Source organism: Typopeltis vanoorti, chromosome 16, assembly GCF_054136105.1.
Source record: "Typopeltis vanoorti isolate ZY-2024b chromosome 16, IOZ_Tvanoo_1.0, whole genome shotgun sequence".
NCBI lineage: Eukaryota > Metazoa > Arthropoda > Arachnida > Uropygi > Thelyphonidae > Typopeltis > Typopeltis vanoorti.
In genome coordinates this window covers 102,208,027-102,227,697 of record NC_143564.1, presented here as the reverse complement: position 1 = coordinate 102,227,697, position 19,671 = coordinate 102,208,027, and the positions used below count along the sequence as shown (strand labels likewise).

General features: G+C 34.7%; 1 protein-coding gene across 1 annotated transcript in view; it reads right to left on the bottom strand.

Moving 5' to 3' along the window:
- Nucleotides 1–4,703: 4,703 nt before the first annotated feature.
- The window catches only part of LOC150098224 (SHC-transforming protein 1-like), a 236,289-nt gene continuing 221,321 nt past the window's right edge, over nt 4,704–19,671 (bottom strand). The window contains exon 12 of the mRNA XM_090406245.1: nt 4,704–4,957. Within this exon, the coding sequence (XP_090262371.1) occupies nt 4,817–4,957 (141 nt within the window). The 3' untranslated portion in view covers nt 4,704–4,816. The remainder of the gene's footprint in view (nt 4,958–19,671) is intronic.

Genomic DNA, 19,671 nt, shown 5'->3' with positions numbered 1-19,671 from the left:
TTTCTTCGAACAAGGATGTCATCAAGGTTGTCAATGAATATTTTGCACAATTTGACAAATCTTACTTTTTAAGATGGGATGAAAAAATTGGAAACTAACCGGACGAAATGTGTAGACCTCGATGGAGACTATGTTGAGAAATAAACATTTTTTTGGAAAAATCACCTTTAACTTATTTTTTTTACTAAACTTTTCAAACAACCCTTGTACTTTTCTTAACTCTCCCCAACTTTGCATCATCACCAATGTCATTTACATATAAATTAAACAACAATAGCCCCAAAACAGACCCTGGCATGCCACTAGTGACTTTCCTCTTCTGGGATATCACTCCCCCATACACAACCTGTTGATACCTATCAGACAGCCAATCTACTATACAACCCCATCTGTTCCAATTTAACTAGTTTGTCATGTGGCAATCTATTGAAAGCCTTTGCAAAATCTAAATATACTACTATATATGCAGTCACCTTGTTATAATAGGTGAGCAGATTGCTAAAACACGATCTTCCTTAAGCAAACCCATGCTGTCCATAAAAGAGAATTTTATTTCTGTCCACCCATTTCTGAATCCTAGTCATCACTAACTTCTCCAACACCTTGTTCACAACTCCAAATAAGCAGATTGGCCTATAATTTGAAGCCTTAGTCTTATCAAGACCTCCTTTCTGAAACAGAACAATTTTGCCATTTATCCATTCCATTGGGACCTGGACTAATCTAAGCCTCATCTTAGAAATATACGTTAAAGCTGTTAATTCCCTGGAACGTTCCCTCAAGACACATGGTGATATACCATCAAGTTCACTCAATTGCTCACTCACCATCAGTGGTTCCTTACCCAATTCCCACTGCTCTCAAGTTCTGCATTATGTTACATTACAATCACAAGGATGGAATACTTTAATGAACTGCTCATTTAACACCTCTACTATATCCTCATTAGTGTTTAGAATTCTTTCATTATCACTGATCAACATCATCCTCCCATAATTATTCTTCCTTTTACTGGCCACATATTGGAAAAACTCCATAGGATTTCTTTTAGCATCATTTGCTAACTTCTGTTCATACCACATTTTGCTACCCTTATTAAGTGAGTCACCTTCCTTGATTTTTGTACTCCTAATGTAACTGATTATCTCTACTCATCTTGTGCTGTCTCCACAATGCCTTTTTCTTCCAGATTGCACACTTCACCTTTTCAGTCATTCATTTTACACCTACCTTATTTAATCTCCTGACCTTTGGAATACACTGTCATAGCTTCTGTCAGATAATTTCTGAGTAGATACCAAGCAGCATTGATTTCCTTCCAATGCAGTTCCTCATTCCATGATATTGCTGCAATCTGCCTCCTGAGTTTGCCATAATCACCTGCCTTATAGTTCTGCATATACCTTTTTCTCACAAAAGTTCTGATATCCTTTTTTCCCCATGGTATCGGTTACTGAATGGGGGAAATGTCAGAAATGCATGGGAATCTTTGAAAAAGTGCTTGAATCAGGCAGTATCTCAATGTATCTCTAGTGTTTGAAGAATAAATAGGTTAGGAGTGAAATGGATGTGCAACCTTATTAAGAAAGAGATCCGCAAGAAAAAGATGATGTGGAAATCAGGAGTATAAGAGTGAGAGGAGTTATGAAATATATAAAGCTCAGGCCAGAAAAGTAACAAGTATTGTGAGGGAAGCTAAAATGGAGTATGAAAAGAAATTGGCCATGCAAACTAAAGGCAATCCAAAAGAATTTTTTCGTTATGCTGCAAGCAAAAGAATGAATGAATGTGGAAGAATAACTTTATTAAATGCAGATGGTACTCGAGTTTTCGGAAGCTAAGGAGATTGTTCAGTTAACGAGTGCTCACTTTGCTAAGATGTATCAACCAGGTGTATGTAGCATGGTGCACAGTGCTACTGCTACATTGGATGAAGAATTAGAGGTTCATGAAAATGAGGTTGAAGAACTGTTGCATAACCTGGATAAGAATTTGTCAATATCCCTATTGACAAATCAGCCCATTTGCTAAAGGAATGTTCAGCCAAATTGACTAGGCCTTTTACACGTTTGTATAACTTGAGTCTCAGCTCAGGAGTGGAAGGAATGTATGACAGTTCCATTGTACAAGGGTGGTGCAAAAACTGACGTGTCTAGCTACGAACCTGTCAGTATCTCTGATGTGGTAGTGAAGATTTTAGAGAAGTTGGTAAGAACTCGCACAGAAATGGGTAGACAAACATGCTATACTCTGCAAGGAACAGCATAGGTTTACTAAAGGAAGGTCATGTTTTAGCAGTTTGCTCATAATTTTATAACAATGTTACGACCGAATTGGATAAAGAGAATGGATATACTATGATAATGTTGGATTTTTCTAAGGCATTTGATAGGATACCGCATGAAATTCTGTTGCATAAACTGGAGAATATGGGATTGGAATATAATCTCTTGACTTGGATCAGGGGATGGTTTACAGTGGGTGTGAATCTGCCAGATTTAAGGTAACCAGTGGTGTACCTCAGGGTTCAGTATTTGGGACATTATTGTTCAAGCTACACATTAACGATATCAGGCAGGGTCTATCATCAAATGTGCAATTGTTTGCCGATGATGCAAAGATAGACAGGGCAATCAGGGATGCTACTGATATTCAGCAATTACAAAATGATTTGAATAGACTGGAAATTTGGGAAATGCAAATGGCTGTCAGTTTAATGTTAGTAAATGTAAAGTTATGCACTTTGGTGTGATTAGAGTTCCAGCGGCATATTATATTAGCAGGGTTATGCTACAAGAAATTGAAGAGGCAAGGGATCTTGGTGTATTGGTGGATAAGAATTTAAAGTTCAAAGGTCACACAACAAAAGTTGCAAATACAACTCAGGATAACTGCAATGTTGAAGCAAACCTAGACATGTAAGGATAAGGAAGTCATGTTGCCTCTTTATAAGACCAAACCTGGATTATTGTGCACAGATTTGGTCTCCTGGGTTCCAAGCTCTGGAAAGGGTGCAAAGAAGAGTTACAAAGATTATATTTAGATTATGAGTATGTGGAATGCAGACTCTGGTTAACAGGAGAAAGAGGGGGGGTGATATGATAGAGGTCTATAAACTTTTGAATGGGTGTTATAGGATTTCAACTGATGAAATTTTTCGTTATATGGAAGGTGGGAAGAGAGAACATGGGGGCATCCATGGAAGTTTGTTCACAGTCAAGAAAGGGATAAGAGCTAGGTTTTAGTCTCAGAGATCAGTGAGTGCATTCTAGTGTGAATGAATTTAAGGGAAGGTATGATAGCTGGCTTGTGTGATTTTATAGCCTCCCTTGATGAGTCCCTGACTCCCTGGAGGTCTCAGATAAAAATAATAATAATATGGCTGGCCACCACCCAAGTGATCACTTCATGGTCACTTTCACCAATTGCAAGAAGATGTGATACTTCATTTACACAATACTTCTGATGAAATAATCAAATCCAAGATCCTCAAATTCACCATGGCCTCTGTTATATACTACTTAAGGTTGTCATCCCTTAACTCTAATTCTCTTTGGTGCCTGATGCCATCTCTTAATTCCAATCTATATTACCATAATTGAAATTGCCCATAATGATCATCCTTTTCTTATTAGCCAGACCAATTTGTCTAAACATTTCCTTCTCACTGCCTTCCACATTTCCAAGTCTATAGCAACACCCTGCTAAACATTTCATCCTGTCCACCTCCACTTCACACCATACTACTTCAAAACCAGTGTCAGTATTTGCTCCTTGCATCTCCAACCTAGATGGGCACAACTCCTCTGCCATCATCAATAACCCTTCTCCTCCCCCTTTTGCTTCATATGTCTTCACAAAAGACAACATATCTTTCCATCTCTATTCCTGTCAAAATGTCATCTCATTCAACCATCTTTCACTTATACCAACAATTTGTGGGGCGAATGAACTATGAACACTACAGTTTCATTCCTCTTGTTTCAAATACTTTTAGCAGTTGTACACACTAGCCCATTGTTTCTAACAAGTCCCACTAACCCCACTTCTCAGACATGACTCTTCTACATTTTCCCCTGTAATGATAGACATTCCTGTCTATCATTACTGATATTACACCCCTTCCCAGACCTAAATGTCACTCCCCACATCCTTGACTGTCTTAATCCTTTGTGTACTCACACATCTACTCACTACTGTAGCATGAAAATTCGCATTACAGAAGTGAATTTTCAAACCTTTATGTATTAAAGATGCCAAAAAATGAAATACTTGGTTTTAATCCTTTACCCAAGGACGAAAATTATGTTTGCAAATTTGATTAGATGGCTCACATTTGAGCTACTTGTATATAGAGGCTAATGACTTCATATTGCTTGCCTTAGTATGTATCCCATAATGCAGAGGCACACAGTTTCAGACGTGTAAAAATGCTATGCATAATAGGAAGGGCCACAACCCAGACTGGTTTCAGCATTTATTTGAGATCTAATCAAGAAGTATCACCTAGACTTTTATCAACAAAGATGTTTTATTAACGCTAATATTTCGCTGATTTTGAACTCAGCATCATCAGAGCACAACACACTTATAAGAAATAAGTCATGAATAACCATCAACACCTAAGCTTATCTGTTAGAAAGTATCACCTAGAAGTGATATGACTTCTGCATTACTTAACTTGAAATAACAAACAAACCTGGTGAGAAATTATAATGATTTTAATTCTGCAATTTCATGTATAAAACATCTTATATATTTCTTTGACTAAAAAAATTTTTTTTTTGAAGACTTCACAACATTCATTATAAAAATGCTATTTGTTAAGCTTTTTAGCCTTTGAGACAGGATTCCTGAGAATGAGTGCACTTTCTGAGGAAATTATGGGAAGATGATTGTTTCGGTGATAATTGATTAGATGGCTCACGTTTTCAAACATCCGATCTTTGGTCCGCACCTATAAAGAAATAAATGGATGCAATAATAACTTCATAGTAAAAAAAAAAGAAAAAAAAAAGCAATTTTCAGACTTCTAGATATAATTAAGTATTGAAAAAGAATTTATATTTATTCAAGACTGCCAAATCAGTCAGAAAATTAAAACAACTAAACATTAAACTTTTTATAAATAACCAAGCAATAATAATAATTGCACATTAGGTTAAAGAATTAATTATTGCAATTAATTAACGCAAATATTGAATTACTTTACTACACAGATCACTATTTAGTCTTGAGCAGGATAAAATTGAATTTCATATTGAAAAGAATAACATGTAAGAAAGTTTTAAAGCGAATAAAAGTTGAGCAGCTCTCAGATGTAAACTGTAGACTAAAATACAGAAATATTATTGAAAAGAAAATGAAAGAGTTTGAGAACAGGAATCAAACCTTGGAGATTCAGTGGCAAACTCTGAAGGAAACATTGATTGATTCTGCCAGAGAGGCATGTGGTGAGATTGTGTGCAAAGATAAAAAAATCAGAACTCCCTGGTGGACACAAGAAGTTAAAGAGGCAGTGAAGGAAAAGAAGAAAGCATATCAAAAGTTCCTGGCAAATAAGTCAGCTTTTACTCTTACAGAATACAGAGACAAATGTAAGAAAGCTAAACAGTGTGTAAAACTAGCTAAACAAAAGTCATGGGAGGACTTTGGCAAGAATATAGAAAATAAATATCAAGAAAGTGGCAAAATATCCTGGAGGTTGTTGAAGAAGCTTAGGAATGGAGGAAAGAGTGCTGTAAAAGGAATTAGAGATGATAAAGGTGAAATGAAAACAGGAGAAAAAGATATCCTTGAAGTATGGAGTAATTACTTTGAAAAACTGCTAAATGAAACAAGCAGTGATGACAGCACAGTGATAAAAAACACTGACCAGGCATGCAGTCAGGAATACATATCCATACTTGAAGTAGAAAAAGCCATCAAAGGCTTGAAATGTGGAAAGGCAGCAGGAGTAGATGATATTCGACCAGAAATGCTGAAGTATGGTGGTATAAGAGTCTTACAGTGGCTGCACTGCATAGTTCAGAAAGCCTGGACAGAGGGACGAATTCCTGATGATTGGAGTAGAGCTCTCATAGTACCCATATATAAAAAGGGAAATAAAACTGAATGTGAGAATTACAGAGGTATTTCCCTACTGAATGTTCCTGGCAAGATCTATGCAAGTATACTTGAGAAACAGTTGAGAAGAATTGTGGAAGAAAAGCTTGGTGAAGAACAAGCTGGATTCAGGCCAAATAGAGGCTGTCAGGATCAGATCTTCACTTTACGACAAATAGTCGAGAAAGCATGGGAATATAACAAAGATCTGTATTTAAGTTTTGTCGATTTGGAAAAGGCATATGACAAGGTGCCAAGAGAGAAGCTATTCAATACGCTGCAGTTATATGGTGTCAATGGGGCATTATATCAAGCAATACTTAGTCTTTATTTGAGTTGTGAGTCAGCAGTTAGAATTGAAGGAAGTACAGGAAGATGGTTTAATGTTAAATCTGGTGTGAGACAAGGATGTACATTATCCCCTCTGTTATTCATTATCTATATGGATCACATTATGAAGGAATGTGGTATTAAACCTGATATCAAAATTGGAGATGTTAATGTCAGCTCTTTGCTTTATGCGGATGATGTTATACTTCTAAATAAATCCGCTACAAGTCTGCAAGATTCTCTGACTAAATTGAATAGCTGTTGTAATAGATATGGTATGAAGGTCAGCAATAAAAAGACAAAGACAATGAAAATAGGCAGAATCATTGAAAATGTCAACTGTGTTGTGAATGGAGAACCTGTGGAACAAGTAAAACATTTCAGCTACTTAGGCACAATTTTTACTGAAGATGGTAAACTAAATATAGAAATAGACAACAGAATCAGCAAAGCTGGTATCGTGGGAAGTCAATTGAATAAATTCATATGGAATAAGAAAGAAATTAGTCGGAACACTAAATTAGCTGTATACAAGACTGTGTTCAAACCAATTTTAACTTATGGATCTGAGAGCTGGTTCAGAAGTAAAACACTTGACCAAAGACTAGAGACCGCAGATATGAGAGTCCTGAGAAAGATTAGAGGCGTGAACAGATGGCATCAATGGCAATATCATATTAAAAATGAGGATATTAGGAAAGAACTTGACATTGTCAGCATGCAGGAATGCATTAGCAGAGCTAATCTCAGATGGTATGGTCACTTAAATAGAATGGGAGAGGAAAGATTAGCAAAACAAGTGTTCTCTGCCAGGTTGGCAGGAAAACAACCCAGAGGAAGACCAAGATATAGGTGGATTGATACGGTACAAAGGGCCTTAGACGATAGAAATATAAGATCTGATAATGTTGGAGTCTTGACAAGTAACAGACTGATTTGGAGGAAAATTGTAGATAGGAAGTTAGTAATGATGTAATTTTTTCATGTAGTACTGTCATATCCTGTACACCCCTTGAGGGTACATGGCAGGAATTTGATGATGATGATTACTACACAGACTCCGAAAGCTTTATATACATCCTTCCCACAGAGGATTGTAAACCAATAACATACTAGTACTCTTAAGTATGCTAAAGATAATCAGGGAACCTTACTTTAGATACCAAACTTAGCATATCTTTTATTCCAAGCTACTGCAGGCTGCCAGTAAAGACTGGTGGCCTGCAGTCTTTACTGTTGAAAATGAAATCTATCTACCACTTTGGTGAATGTTATACTCTCAAATATCCAATATATAAGATATATACTGGATATTTGAAAGTATAAAAGCTGAGGTGGATATCTCTAATTCTGATATCAGGCATAATGGAACAGTAATATTCAGTAGAAAGCTCCCTTTATCATTATCACAGTCAGTTTTATAATACTATGAATGCTGTACTCTAATCATCTGGGATTTGATCTTCTGATCAGGTCCCTTTGTACTGTGCATTTCTGGTCAAATACCTGAAATTTGGCAGTGATACAGTATTGATATGTACTGCTTATTGCATTCCTCTTGAATATTTTCTACCACTGTTCTGTCACTTCTTCTCACTTAGCATTCTTGAAATTATTACTCCAGACATCCACAGTTTCTTTAAATAATCTTAAATTTCAGTTTTCATTTCATCATCTATGATTCTTTTCACAGTAATCTTTCTCTTAATATTCTTCAGCACACATTGCCACTTTTCTGATATTTACCTTCTATATTCTTACCAATCTTCTCTCTTTCCATGATTTTTATTTAGCTGCTTTGCTTTCTTATATTTTTCTCTGCATTCTCTTAGAGCATGTGCTGATTACTCACTAGGAATTTTCGATAAACTTTCATCTTTTTCCATGACCATCTCTAACTTTCTGATCCATGGAGTTGATTTTTTCTATTCTTGCACAGAAATTTACTGCATTAACTATCTGGTAGAATCAATGTTTTCTTCACAGTCTACTAATGAGTGTCCAAGATTGGTTCTTGTTTCCCCATCTTTAATTTTTGCTTCAGTAGTATATTTGAGCCCACAAAAACTGCTGAACTTGATTCTTTTTGAAGTTCTTAAGCATTTTTCTCTTCAATACAATGTTTAATTTTTATCCTGCTCCAAACAAAATGGTGATAACTTCCTCTTTCAAATCCTTTGTATAATACTCTTGTGTCCTGAAGTAGTGCTATCAGCAATAACAGTATGAGACTTTTTCTTGTGTACATATTTACATGGAGAGAAGATATCTTTTTTGTTAGGATGTGGTATTAGTAATGACTAGTTCAATTACTTATTATTATTAGCTTTGCTCTTTTCTCCAAGTTTTTCAAAAGATTTTTTGCATGTCTGGTATTTATGTCTTACTCAGCTGTGCTGCTTCTCTGATTACTTGAAAAATTTCCTCCATATCTTTTTAATAGAACTTTCAGTGGGATCACAGGCACAAAGAAGTCTCCTATCTAATAGACAAGATTAGGTTTTGAATGTTATGAATAATTTTAACAGTATCACAACACCAAATGAGCTAAATTATAAAAAAGATGTTTTGTCCATTACAATTTGAATGATTTCATTTACTCATTGTCATGTGTAAACCATAGAATGCTCTTTTGCTTTGAAATCCAGCAAAATATAAGCCAGTTAATAAACATCTTTTTATAATTTAGTTTTGGTGTTGTAATACCTTAAAATAAGTTATGAACAAAGAAGTCTCATTGTGTAATTCACCATTTTGATGTTTCTGCATCACTGTACTTGATATTTTTCCATTCAAGAAGATTATCTTGTGTTTGGTGTTGAATACAATAGTCACTCTTTCCTTTCCCTTTCATTATTGTCTGATTGTCTGCATATAACAACTTGTGTTTGCTATTTTGTGTTTTTGTCTTCTTCATGACAGTAGTACCAATTATGTGGACCTGCTGCTTACTACCTCATGTTGATAGTGTCTATTTTCATTTTTTCTGCCATTAACTTTGACAAATTAATGAAAAATTAATTAGGAACTGTATTCCATATTTTTTTACTAAGATCACTCAATGAGCAGTGCAAAACATGACTTTCTTAGCAGTTTGGCAATCCTAAATAGTTAACTATTTATGAAGAGGTTACAAGTGAGGTGATTTGTGACAATGACTATGATGTGATTTACTTAGCTTTCAAAAAATGCTCAGTGGTATTCCAATTAAAATGCTGTTTCTTTCTGCTTACTTATCAATTAACTAAATAATCATTGATTAATGCATCTTTATCAAGATCCATTTCATTTGTAGAACATCTTGAAACTGCTGATAAAGATTTTACATCATCAGCAATGAAAGAAATTTTACTATTAAAACATCTGGAAAGAGTTGCTGAACATAGAGATTTGGGTATTCTGGTGGATAAGGAATTTAACTGTGGGAATCATATTAGGAAAACATTTAGTAAGGCACAGTGGATTAGTGGTCTAATTAAAAGCAGTTTCACCTGAAAGAAGTCATTATATCCTTTTTTTTTTAAGAATTTATAGTCAGGCCAGTCTTGGATTATGGTTATCAGCATTTTACTCGGATACAGAGGAAATTTACAAAATGCATCATCATCAAATTCCTGATATCATCCTGTCAGGATATGAAGAAATACATGAAGTTCTTTACTACTTCTTGTCGACAGTTTTCCTCAAAATTAATCTGTTATCTGTCTAAACTCTAATATTATCAGATCTTACATTTTAGTCTTTCAAGGCACTTCTTACTGTATCAGTCCATCTAGATCTTGGTCTTCCTCTAGGTTTTTCCTGCCATCCTGGAAAAAAAACAATTTTTTTTGCCATCTCCTCTCCTCACTTAAGCACAATGGGAGAGGAAATTCCATTTCCTCTCCCATTGTGCTTAAGTGACCATACCACCTGCAATTAGCTCTAACACATTCCTAACAATGTCAAGTTCTTTCTACTATCCTCATTCTTAATATGATACTGCCACTGATGCCATCTATTCACTCACTAATCTTTCTAATCAGATTCGATATCACTTTCCTTCATATGATCCACATAGATGATGATTAACAATAAAGAATGTGCATCCTTGTCTCACACCTGATTTAATATTAAACCAGTTTCCTGTACCTCCTTCAGTTCTAATTACTGACTTACAAATCAACAGACTATGTATTGCCTTGATATAATGTTCCATTTACACAATATAGCTGTAGTGTTTTGAACAGCTTTTCTCTGGGCACCTTGTCACGTGCCTTTTCCAGATCTACGAAACTTAAATACAGATCCTTGTTATATTCCCATGATTCTCAATTATTTTTCTGAAAGGGAAAATCTGATTCTAACAATCTCTGTTTAGCCTGAAACCAGCTTGTTGTTCTTCAAGCTTCCCTTCCACAATTTTTCTTAGCTTTTTTTTTTTAAAATATATTTTCAAATTTTACCAGGAACACTCAGTGGAGAAATTCCTATTGAACACTCAGTAGAGAAATTCCTTCTTCTTGCATCATTTTTATAGATGGGAGTATGAGAGCTCTACTTCCAATCATCTGGAATTCAACCCTCTGACCAGGCCTTCTGAATTATGCAGTGCAGCCACTAAAACTTTTATACCTCCCTATTTAAGCATTTCTGGGTTGAATGTCATCTATTGTCAGTGATTGTTTCAATAACTAATAGTGCTGAGGAAGTAATCAGTTATGATTAACCCTCTCATGCATAAGGGCCTCATATGAGGATATCATTTTTAACATACACAGGGCACAAATTTAGCAAAATTAATGATGTTACTGTATCATCATTATAATTTTTTATAAATTAATATAAAAATTCATGCATGAGAGGGTTAATTATGAGAAGTTATGAGATTCAGCTGCCATTTGTTGAACTTAATAGAAGGAGGAAGGAGACTACCAAAATTTATAAATTAGTTCATAACAAATATAATGCAGATATCTGGTTTCTGTTGCAAGTGGTTGAATCAGTGCCTACTAAGGCATAATAAAAAGATAAGAAAAATGAAGGATCTCATTTTATATAGTTAGGAGAGAAAATTTATGGATTCGTATTCCCATAAGTGATTTGGATAAGGCCATCTGAAGATCTTTAAGAATGAAATAGACAAATGTTACAAGTGGAGGTTATGTTAAAAAAAATAATGAAATTTAAAAAGGTGTATACTGTACATGGATCAGTTGATACAGAACAACTGGTTTATATAATTGTTTACTCATGGGGAATTATTATAATAGAAATGTCTGAAGATGCTGGTTATTTACTACTATGTCAGTTAATAATTAACTAGCAAATGTCAGGTCCTGGATATTGCTAATTTTTATTACTGATAATCTTATTTATACCCATTTACTTAATATGGAAATTCAAGGATAATAACATAGTAAAAAAAGGTGCGTTTTTGCATGTGTGTATATATTAGTTGATATTGAATTGGGATTAACATTTTGTTGTTTAATCTTGACGGTATATATATCAGAACACAGAATTATAAGTAAATAATTATTTACTGATATTTCGCTGGTGTTATAACCAGCATCTTCAGAGCACAAAAACACAGTACGCGAGACTACAACAACATGGTGTAACAAAGGGACTAGTTTAACAAAATTGTAGCAACAACACAAAGACTAAAATCCTAAAAAACAGAGAGAAAGCAGGTATTAATTATGTCTTAAGATGACTGTCTCCCAAATCTTAGGAAAATTTATACAGCATATTTGCTAAGATTCAGAGTATGCTTCAAGGCTTCTGTACAGTATTTTTGTTTTCTTCCAGTTGATCCTGTGTGCAGGGGTATCCAAAGCATGGTCTGCTAGGGCGTTTGCCATAGTGCCGGATGTACCTTTTATGTTCACTGATAGGGGATGTCCACAGTTCTTCCTGTTTGACCGTAGTAAGCTTGATCACACTTGGATATCCGCATCAACATAAAAGATACATCCGGCACTATCACTATAGCAAGTCGGGCCTAGCAGACCATGCTTTGGATACCCCTGCACACAGTTGATCCTGTGAGCAGGGGTATTACTCCTATGTTATAGGAGTGGACTGAAAGAAAACAAAAGTGACGCACAGAAACTTTCAGTTTCTGTAATCAGTTTCAGAATGAGAAATAGTACCTGGGCAAAAACAATAAATCCTAAACATAATGAAGTGGTTTGAAGAAGAGAAATATGCTATTTTCACTGTTCCATGAGAAATTCATTACCATCACAAAGAACAGTGACCACACCTACAGTAAGACTGAAATTTTTACAAATAACTTTTGTTACATAATATTATGCTGATATCCTATACATAAAATTGAAGAGAGGTACGATCAAATGGAAAAGAGCAGGATCTGGCAAAAGAATTAACAAAAAATATTATGTCAGCATACACTACATATCCTATTTCTCCTATGGATTTAAAATTAGAGGAGGGCAAGTCCTGAGGCCTTGAGGTAGCAATCCTACCATTGAACTGCCCATTACCAGGTTAGTAACATAACATGGGGAAATTTACTTTATTTTTAAGCCAATGGACTCTTCAGAAAATTACCATGGAATGGATATAGCAAAATATAATGAATATTGTGACCTGGGATGTAAGATGAACAGATTATAAAGAAGTAGAATTAGTATTAAATAAGATCAAGTATTAAATGCAGGAAGATTTAAAATTGCAATAATTGCTGAAACAAAGAAGAAATTAAAAGGAACCATGGAAACTGAGAACTCCAATATAATACATAACAAAGTTTGCAGAGATCAAAGGGTGCAGACATGCTGCAATGCATTATGATTTTGCTTTATAAATGTATTTCAAAACATATAAATTACTACAAATTTAGGTATGAAAGAATAATAGAAGCTAGATTAAAAATAAATAGAAAGTACTTAACAATAATTGTATTATATGCTCCAGAAGAGGGATTTTTTTTTATGGCACAAAGACATCAAAGGTCATATGCACAGGACACAGCAGTACAAATGGTAATTGATTAGTAGGACAGTCACAAACATCCATGCCCTTGGTAGGATTTGAACTCACAGCCGCTTGAGAGGAGAGTAGATACGCTAACCACTCAGCCCACCAGGCTGGCCAGAAGAGTGAAGGAGAAGATGATAGTATTAAATTCTATGAACAATTAGAACAATTCCAAAACATATATAAGATAAATAAAAATGAGAGTGATATTAGCAGATTTAAATATGGGAATTAGAAATACCTAAATTAATCATCATCATCATCAAATTCCTGCCATGTACCCTCAAGGGGTGTACAGGATATGATAGTACTACATGAAAAATTTACATCATTACTAACTTCCTATCTACAATTTTCCTCCAAATCAGTCTGTTACTTGCCTTAGATGATAGAAATATCAGATCTTATATTTCTATCGTCTAAGGCACTATGTACCATATCAATTCACTTATATCTTGGTCTTCCTCTGGGTCGTTTTGCTGCCAACCTGGCAGAGAGAACACTTGTTTTGCTAATCTTTCTTTGCCCATTCTGTTTAAGTGACGATACCACCTGAGATTAGCTCTGCTAACACATTCCTGGATGCTGACAATGTCAAGTTCTTTCCTAATATCCTCGTTTTTAATATGATATTGCCATTGATGCCATCTGTCCACGCCTATCTTTCTCAGGACTCTCATATCTGCGGTCTCTAGTCTTTGGTCAAGTGTTTTACTTCTGACCCAGCTCTCAGATCCATAAGTTAAAACTGGTTTCAACACTGTCTTGTATACAGCTAATTTAGTGTTCCTACTAATTTCTCTCTTATTTCATATGAAATTATTCAGTTGACTTCCCACCATACCAGCCTTGCTGATTCTGTTGTCTATTTCTATATTGAATTTACCATCTTCACTAAAAATCGTGCCTAAGTAGCTGAAATGTTTTACTTGTTCCACAGGTTCTCCATTCACAACACAATTGACATTTTCAATGATTCTGCCTATTTTTATTGTATTTGTCTTTTTATTGCTGACCTTCATACCATATCTATTACAACAGCTATTCAATTTAGTCAGAGAATCTTGCAGACTTGTAGTGGATTTATTTAGAAGCATAACATCATCTGCATAAAGCAAAGAGATGACATTAACAGCTCCAATTTTGATATCATGTTTAATACCACTTTCCTTCATAATGTGATCCATATAGATAATGAATAACAGAGAGGATAATGTACATCCTTGTTTCACACCAGATTTAACATTAAACTATCTTCCTGTACTTCCTTCAATTCTAACTGCTGACTTAAAACTCAAATCTAAGCATTGCTTGATATAATGCCCCATTGACATATAACTGTAGCGTATTGAATAGCTTCTCTCTTGGCACCTTATCATATGCCTTTTCCAAATCGACAAAATTTAAATACAGATCTTTGTTATAATCTCATGCTTTCTGAACTATTTGTCGTAAAGTGAAGATCTGATTCTGACATCCTCTATTTGGCATGAATCCAGCTTGTTCTTCACCAAGCTTTTTTTCCACAATTCTTCTCAACCGTTTCTCAAGAATACTTGCATAGATCTTGCCGGGAACACTCAATAGGGAAATACCTCTGTAATTCTCACATGCAGTTTTATTTCCCTTTTTATATATGGGTACTATGAGAGCTCTACTCCAATCATCGGGAATTCGTCCCTCTGTCCAGGCTTTCTGAACTATGCAGTGCAGCCACTGTAAGACTCTTATACCACCATACTTCAGCATTTCTGGTCGAATATCATCTACCCCTGCTGCCTTTCCACATTTCAAGCCTTTGATGGCTTTTTCTACTTCAAGTATGGATATATATTCCTGACTGCATGCCTGGTCAGTGTTTTTTACCACTGTGCTGTCATTACTGCTTGTTTCATTTAGCAGTTTTTCAAAGTAATTACTCCATACTTCAAAGATATCTTTTTCTTCATTTTCATGTCACCTTTATCATCTCTAACTCCTTTTACAGCACTCTTTCCTCCATTCCTAAGCTTCTTCAACAATCTCCAGGATATTTTGCCACTTTCTTGATATTTATTTTCTATATTCTTGCCAAAGTCTTCCCATGACTTTTGTTTAGCTAGTTTTACACAGGTTTAGCATTCTTGCATTTGTCTCTGTATTCTCTAAGAGCACAAGCTGACTTATTTGACAGGAACTTTTGATATGCTTTCTTCTTTTCTTTCATTGCCTCTTTAACTTCCTGTGTCCACTAGGGAGTTCTGATTTTTTTATCCTTGCAGACAACCTCACCACATGCCTCTCTGGCAGAATCAATCAATGTTTTCTTCAGAGTTTGCCACTGAATCTCCAGTGGTTTGATTTCTGTTCTCAAATTCTTTCTTCAATAATCTTAGTGTATTTTAATCTACAGTTCACATCTGAGAGTTGCTCAACTTTTATTCACTTTAAAACTTTCTTACATGTTATTCTTTTCAATATGAAATTCAATTTTATCCTGTTCAAGACTAAATAGTGATCACTTCCAATTTCAAATCCAATGTACACTCTGGTGTCCTGTACCAGGGAGAAACATCACTATCAACAATAACATAGTCGATGAGACTTTTCTTATTCCTTGCCTCTTCTCTCCATGTGAATTTGTGCACATTTTTATGTTGGAACATGGTGTTAGTAATAACCAGTCCATGTCCTGAGCAGAAATACAACAGATATTTGCCATTATTATTAGCTTTGCTCTTTTCTCCAAATTTTCCCAAAATATTTTTGTATGTCTCACAATCGTTTCCTACTCTGCTATTTAGATCCCCAACAAGGACCAACTTTTCCTTTTTCATTGTGTCAGTTGCTTTTTCTAAAGCCTCAAAAAATTCCTCCACTTCTACCTTAGTAGAGCCTTCTGTGGGACCATAGGCACAAATAAGTCTCATTGTCCAGTTCCCCATTCTCATATTTGCCCACATTACTCTACTTGAGACTGACTGCCATCCAAGTAGATTAGCCTCGTATTTTGTGTTGAATACTATGGCTACTCCTTTTCCTTGATTGTCATTGCCTGAATATAACATTTTGTATTTATTGCTCAGAAAGATCTCACCAGTTTTTGTCTTTTTTGTTTCAGTCACCCCTATTATGTCGATCTGGTACTTATCTAATTCCTCAGCGCTCCATTTCTTTTCCATTCAGGCTTCTTATGTTGATAGTACCAATCATTAACTCTGGTGATGTTGAGTTGGGGTTTGTTTTCAGAATACCTAAATTAAAGGAATCTAAAAAAATTCTATTCATATATACTTAATCATATATATAAAAACTGAACAAATATGAAATTTCCTATAAAAAAGATGTTAGATAGAAAAATGCCAATGCCATTACACCAAAATTATTTATAGCAGCCTGGATTGGAAAAATAGAGAAATTATTGTAAATGGGAAAGAACTAAATCACCTAAATTTGCTGATGATGTTCTTTTATGAAACTCTTCAGAACTTCAACAAATGATTAATGTATGGAATGCAGAAAGTAAAACATAAGCAAAACTTGTATAATAAGTATATCACCAAAAAGCCAGTACCAAGAAATTGATATAGTAACCTTGTATGTTTAACTCAAAAGATCACAGAGGGAGGCTGTGAAGAAGCAATTATACATAGAATTCAATTTGGTCGGATAGCCTTTGGAAAACACTATGAAGCAATCTGCCTGAAAAGAGAAATATTTGACAGTTGTATATTTTGTGTCATGATATGTGGACTTTACTAAAAAAATTGACCAACAAGTTGAGGATTACCCAAAGGAAAACTGAAAGATCATTACTTGGTATTACCATTCTATATAGAATGGCATAATACATGGGTTAGAGACATAACAACCATTACAAGATCCAAAAAGCAACGGGCAGGTCCTGTTGCAAGAAGTAGGACTCAAAAATGACAAGTTGATATCTGAATGGTATCTCAGAGATGAACAGAGAGAGAGAGTATAGGAAGACTGAAGAGATGGTGAGAAGATAAAAATGATGGCTGGAACTCACTGACATAGAAAAGCACAATACAGGACTGAATGGAGGACTTGGGGGAAAGGCCTTCATCTAACAGTGGACAGAAAATGGTTGATGAAGAAGAAAATAATATCTGAAATCGTGAAGAAAATACTAAAAATGATAAAAAAATTAATCGAATTTGAGGTATATATATATAACATAGTGATATTCCACCTTACAATGTTTTGCTTCATGATGCTTTTCAATCGCTTTAAGATACTTTTCATTTATGACCATTGCCCATTTATATGACACTAAATTTGTCATGTGAACAGTATGGCACTATGAATCAACTAATGCACAGTATTCATAAACTCAGTTTACTTATGACATTGTTTCTTGTTGCATCTCTGTATTTTTGAATTATAGACTGTTTATAACCATTCTTTTATTTTTGTTAATAATGGCAGATTAAATTCAGAGTAAAGTGAAAAGTGCTACACCAGCTAATATTAGTTATCTGTAAATGTGGCAATCTTTCTTATTGCAAAATGGAAAAATTTTAATGTCATGGATTGATGACAAAACTGGTTGCCGTGTTCCCTTAAGCTAATTATTCAGAATAACTTTTTCAGTTGCATACCCGACATAAAGAAATGCTTTATATCATAAGACCTAGAAAAAGATTAAAAGATACTATTAAAGAAGATGAAGTCTTGGTCGCAACAGATACTACATCTAATGCGTGAAGAAGAAGAAAGAGTGTTTCTAGAGGATCAGGAGGTGGTGGAGAGGATTCAGAGACAAGTGACCAAGCTATATAGCCCATTCCTCACTCTGCAGGACTCAAGCCTTAAGCAAACTATGGACAAAAATAATTGGAAACAGTTCCTTGCCTATCCACCAAGACATTTCTTTCCATACTTCACAAAAGACTGAAAAGATTCATTATGTAATTTATATATTCTATAAGCTGCCATTATATAGCAAATCATCTAATTTGCTACATAATGGCAGCCTAATATGGTGTATGACTTTTAAGACTACAATCTTAAAGTAATTAATTCCTTCTATAAACATAAACAGATAAATTTACTTGGTCAGCAAGCAGATGGAAATCCTCTTGCTTATAAATTGCTTTCTTTAAATGAAAACACATGAAAATTTTCATTATATGTTAGAGTGCACAGAGGCTATAAATAGGCACTAATCACTTCACTACTAAGATAAAATTAAGATTACTACCTTAAAAATGAATGAAAAAAAAAAAAAAAAGGGATTGCAAAATCAGATTATTAAATCAGTGGTTATTTAAATTAAACTTGCCAAAAATTATATCCTTGTTTAATCCTTTCCAAGTAAGTAAACAAAGTTTGCATGTGAAGTATCTTCATGACTAGGCTACTTGTATATACAGGCTAATGATTTTGCATTAAGTCACTAAATACAGTAAATAAGTCTACAAAAGACAAAAAATTTATTCAAAAGGAAAAAAATATATATATAAACTATGGGATGATGATAAAAGAAATAATCAGAAAAGAGAAAAAAACATACCACAAATGAGCATGCAATAAAACATTAGAAGATGAAATATACAAAAGAATAAGAGTCGTAGCTAAGAGAGTGGTCAGAAAAAGACATCATGGAACAGGTTTCTTTCTAACTTAGAGCATGATATATATATATATAATAAAACCCAATGTATATAAAATTTGGAAACATCTCAGTTCAGGTATTAGATAGAAAATAAATATAAGCAGTGAACTAAAACCAACAGAATTTCTAAATTTTTATTCCGAATTATTAAGAGAGACCTCTAAGGAGTCAGGGACTCATTGAGGGAGACCACATATTATGCCCACCAGCTGTTTATACTTGTTCTTAAATTCATTCACATTGCACAACTTTTCTCATGTCCAATGGCAATCCATTCCCATCACACACCACTCTGAGAGAAAATCTAGATCTCAACCCCCCCCCCCCCCCACACACACACTTGGCAGCATTCATTCTCAGCTTCCAAGGATGCTCCCTTGTCCTTTCCCCACCCTCCATAAAATGAAAACTTCCATCAACTGAAATCCTGTATGACCCTTTCAGAAGTTTGTAAGTCTCAATCATATCACCTCTCTTTCTCGTGTTTGCTAGTGTCTGCAGTCTACAAATTCTCAATCTGTCTTCATTATCAGTATTCAACAATCCTGATATCATTTTTAACACACTCCTTTGTACTCTCTCCACTGTATCAGAATTACAACGGAAAACCAGAGCCACACAATAATCCA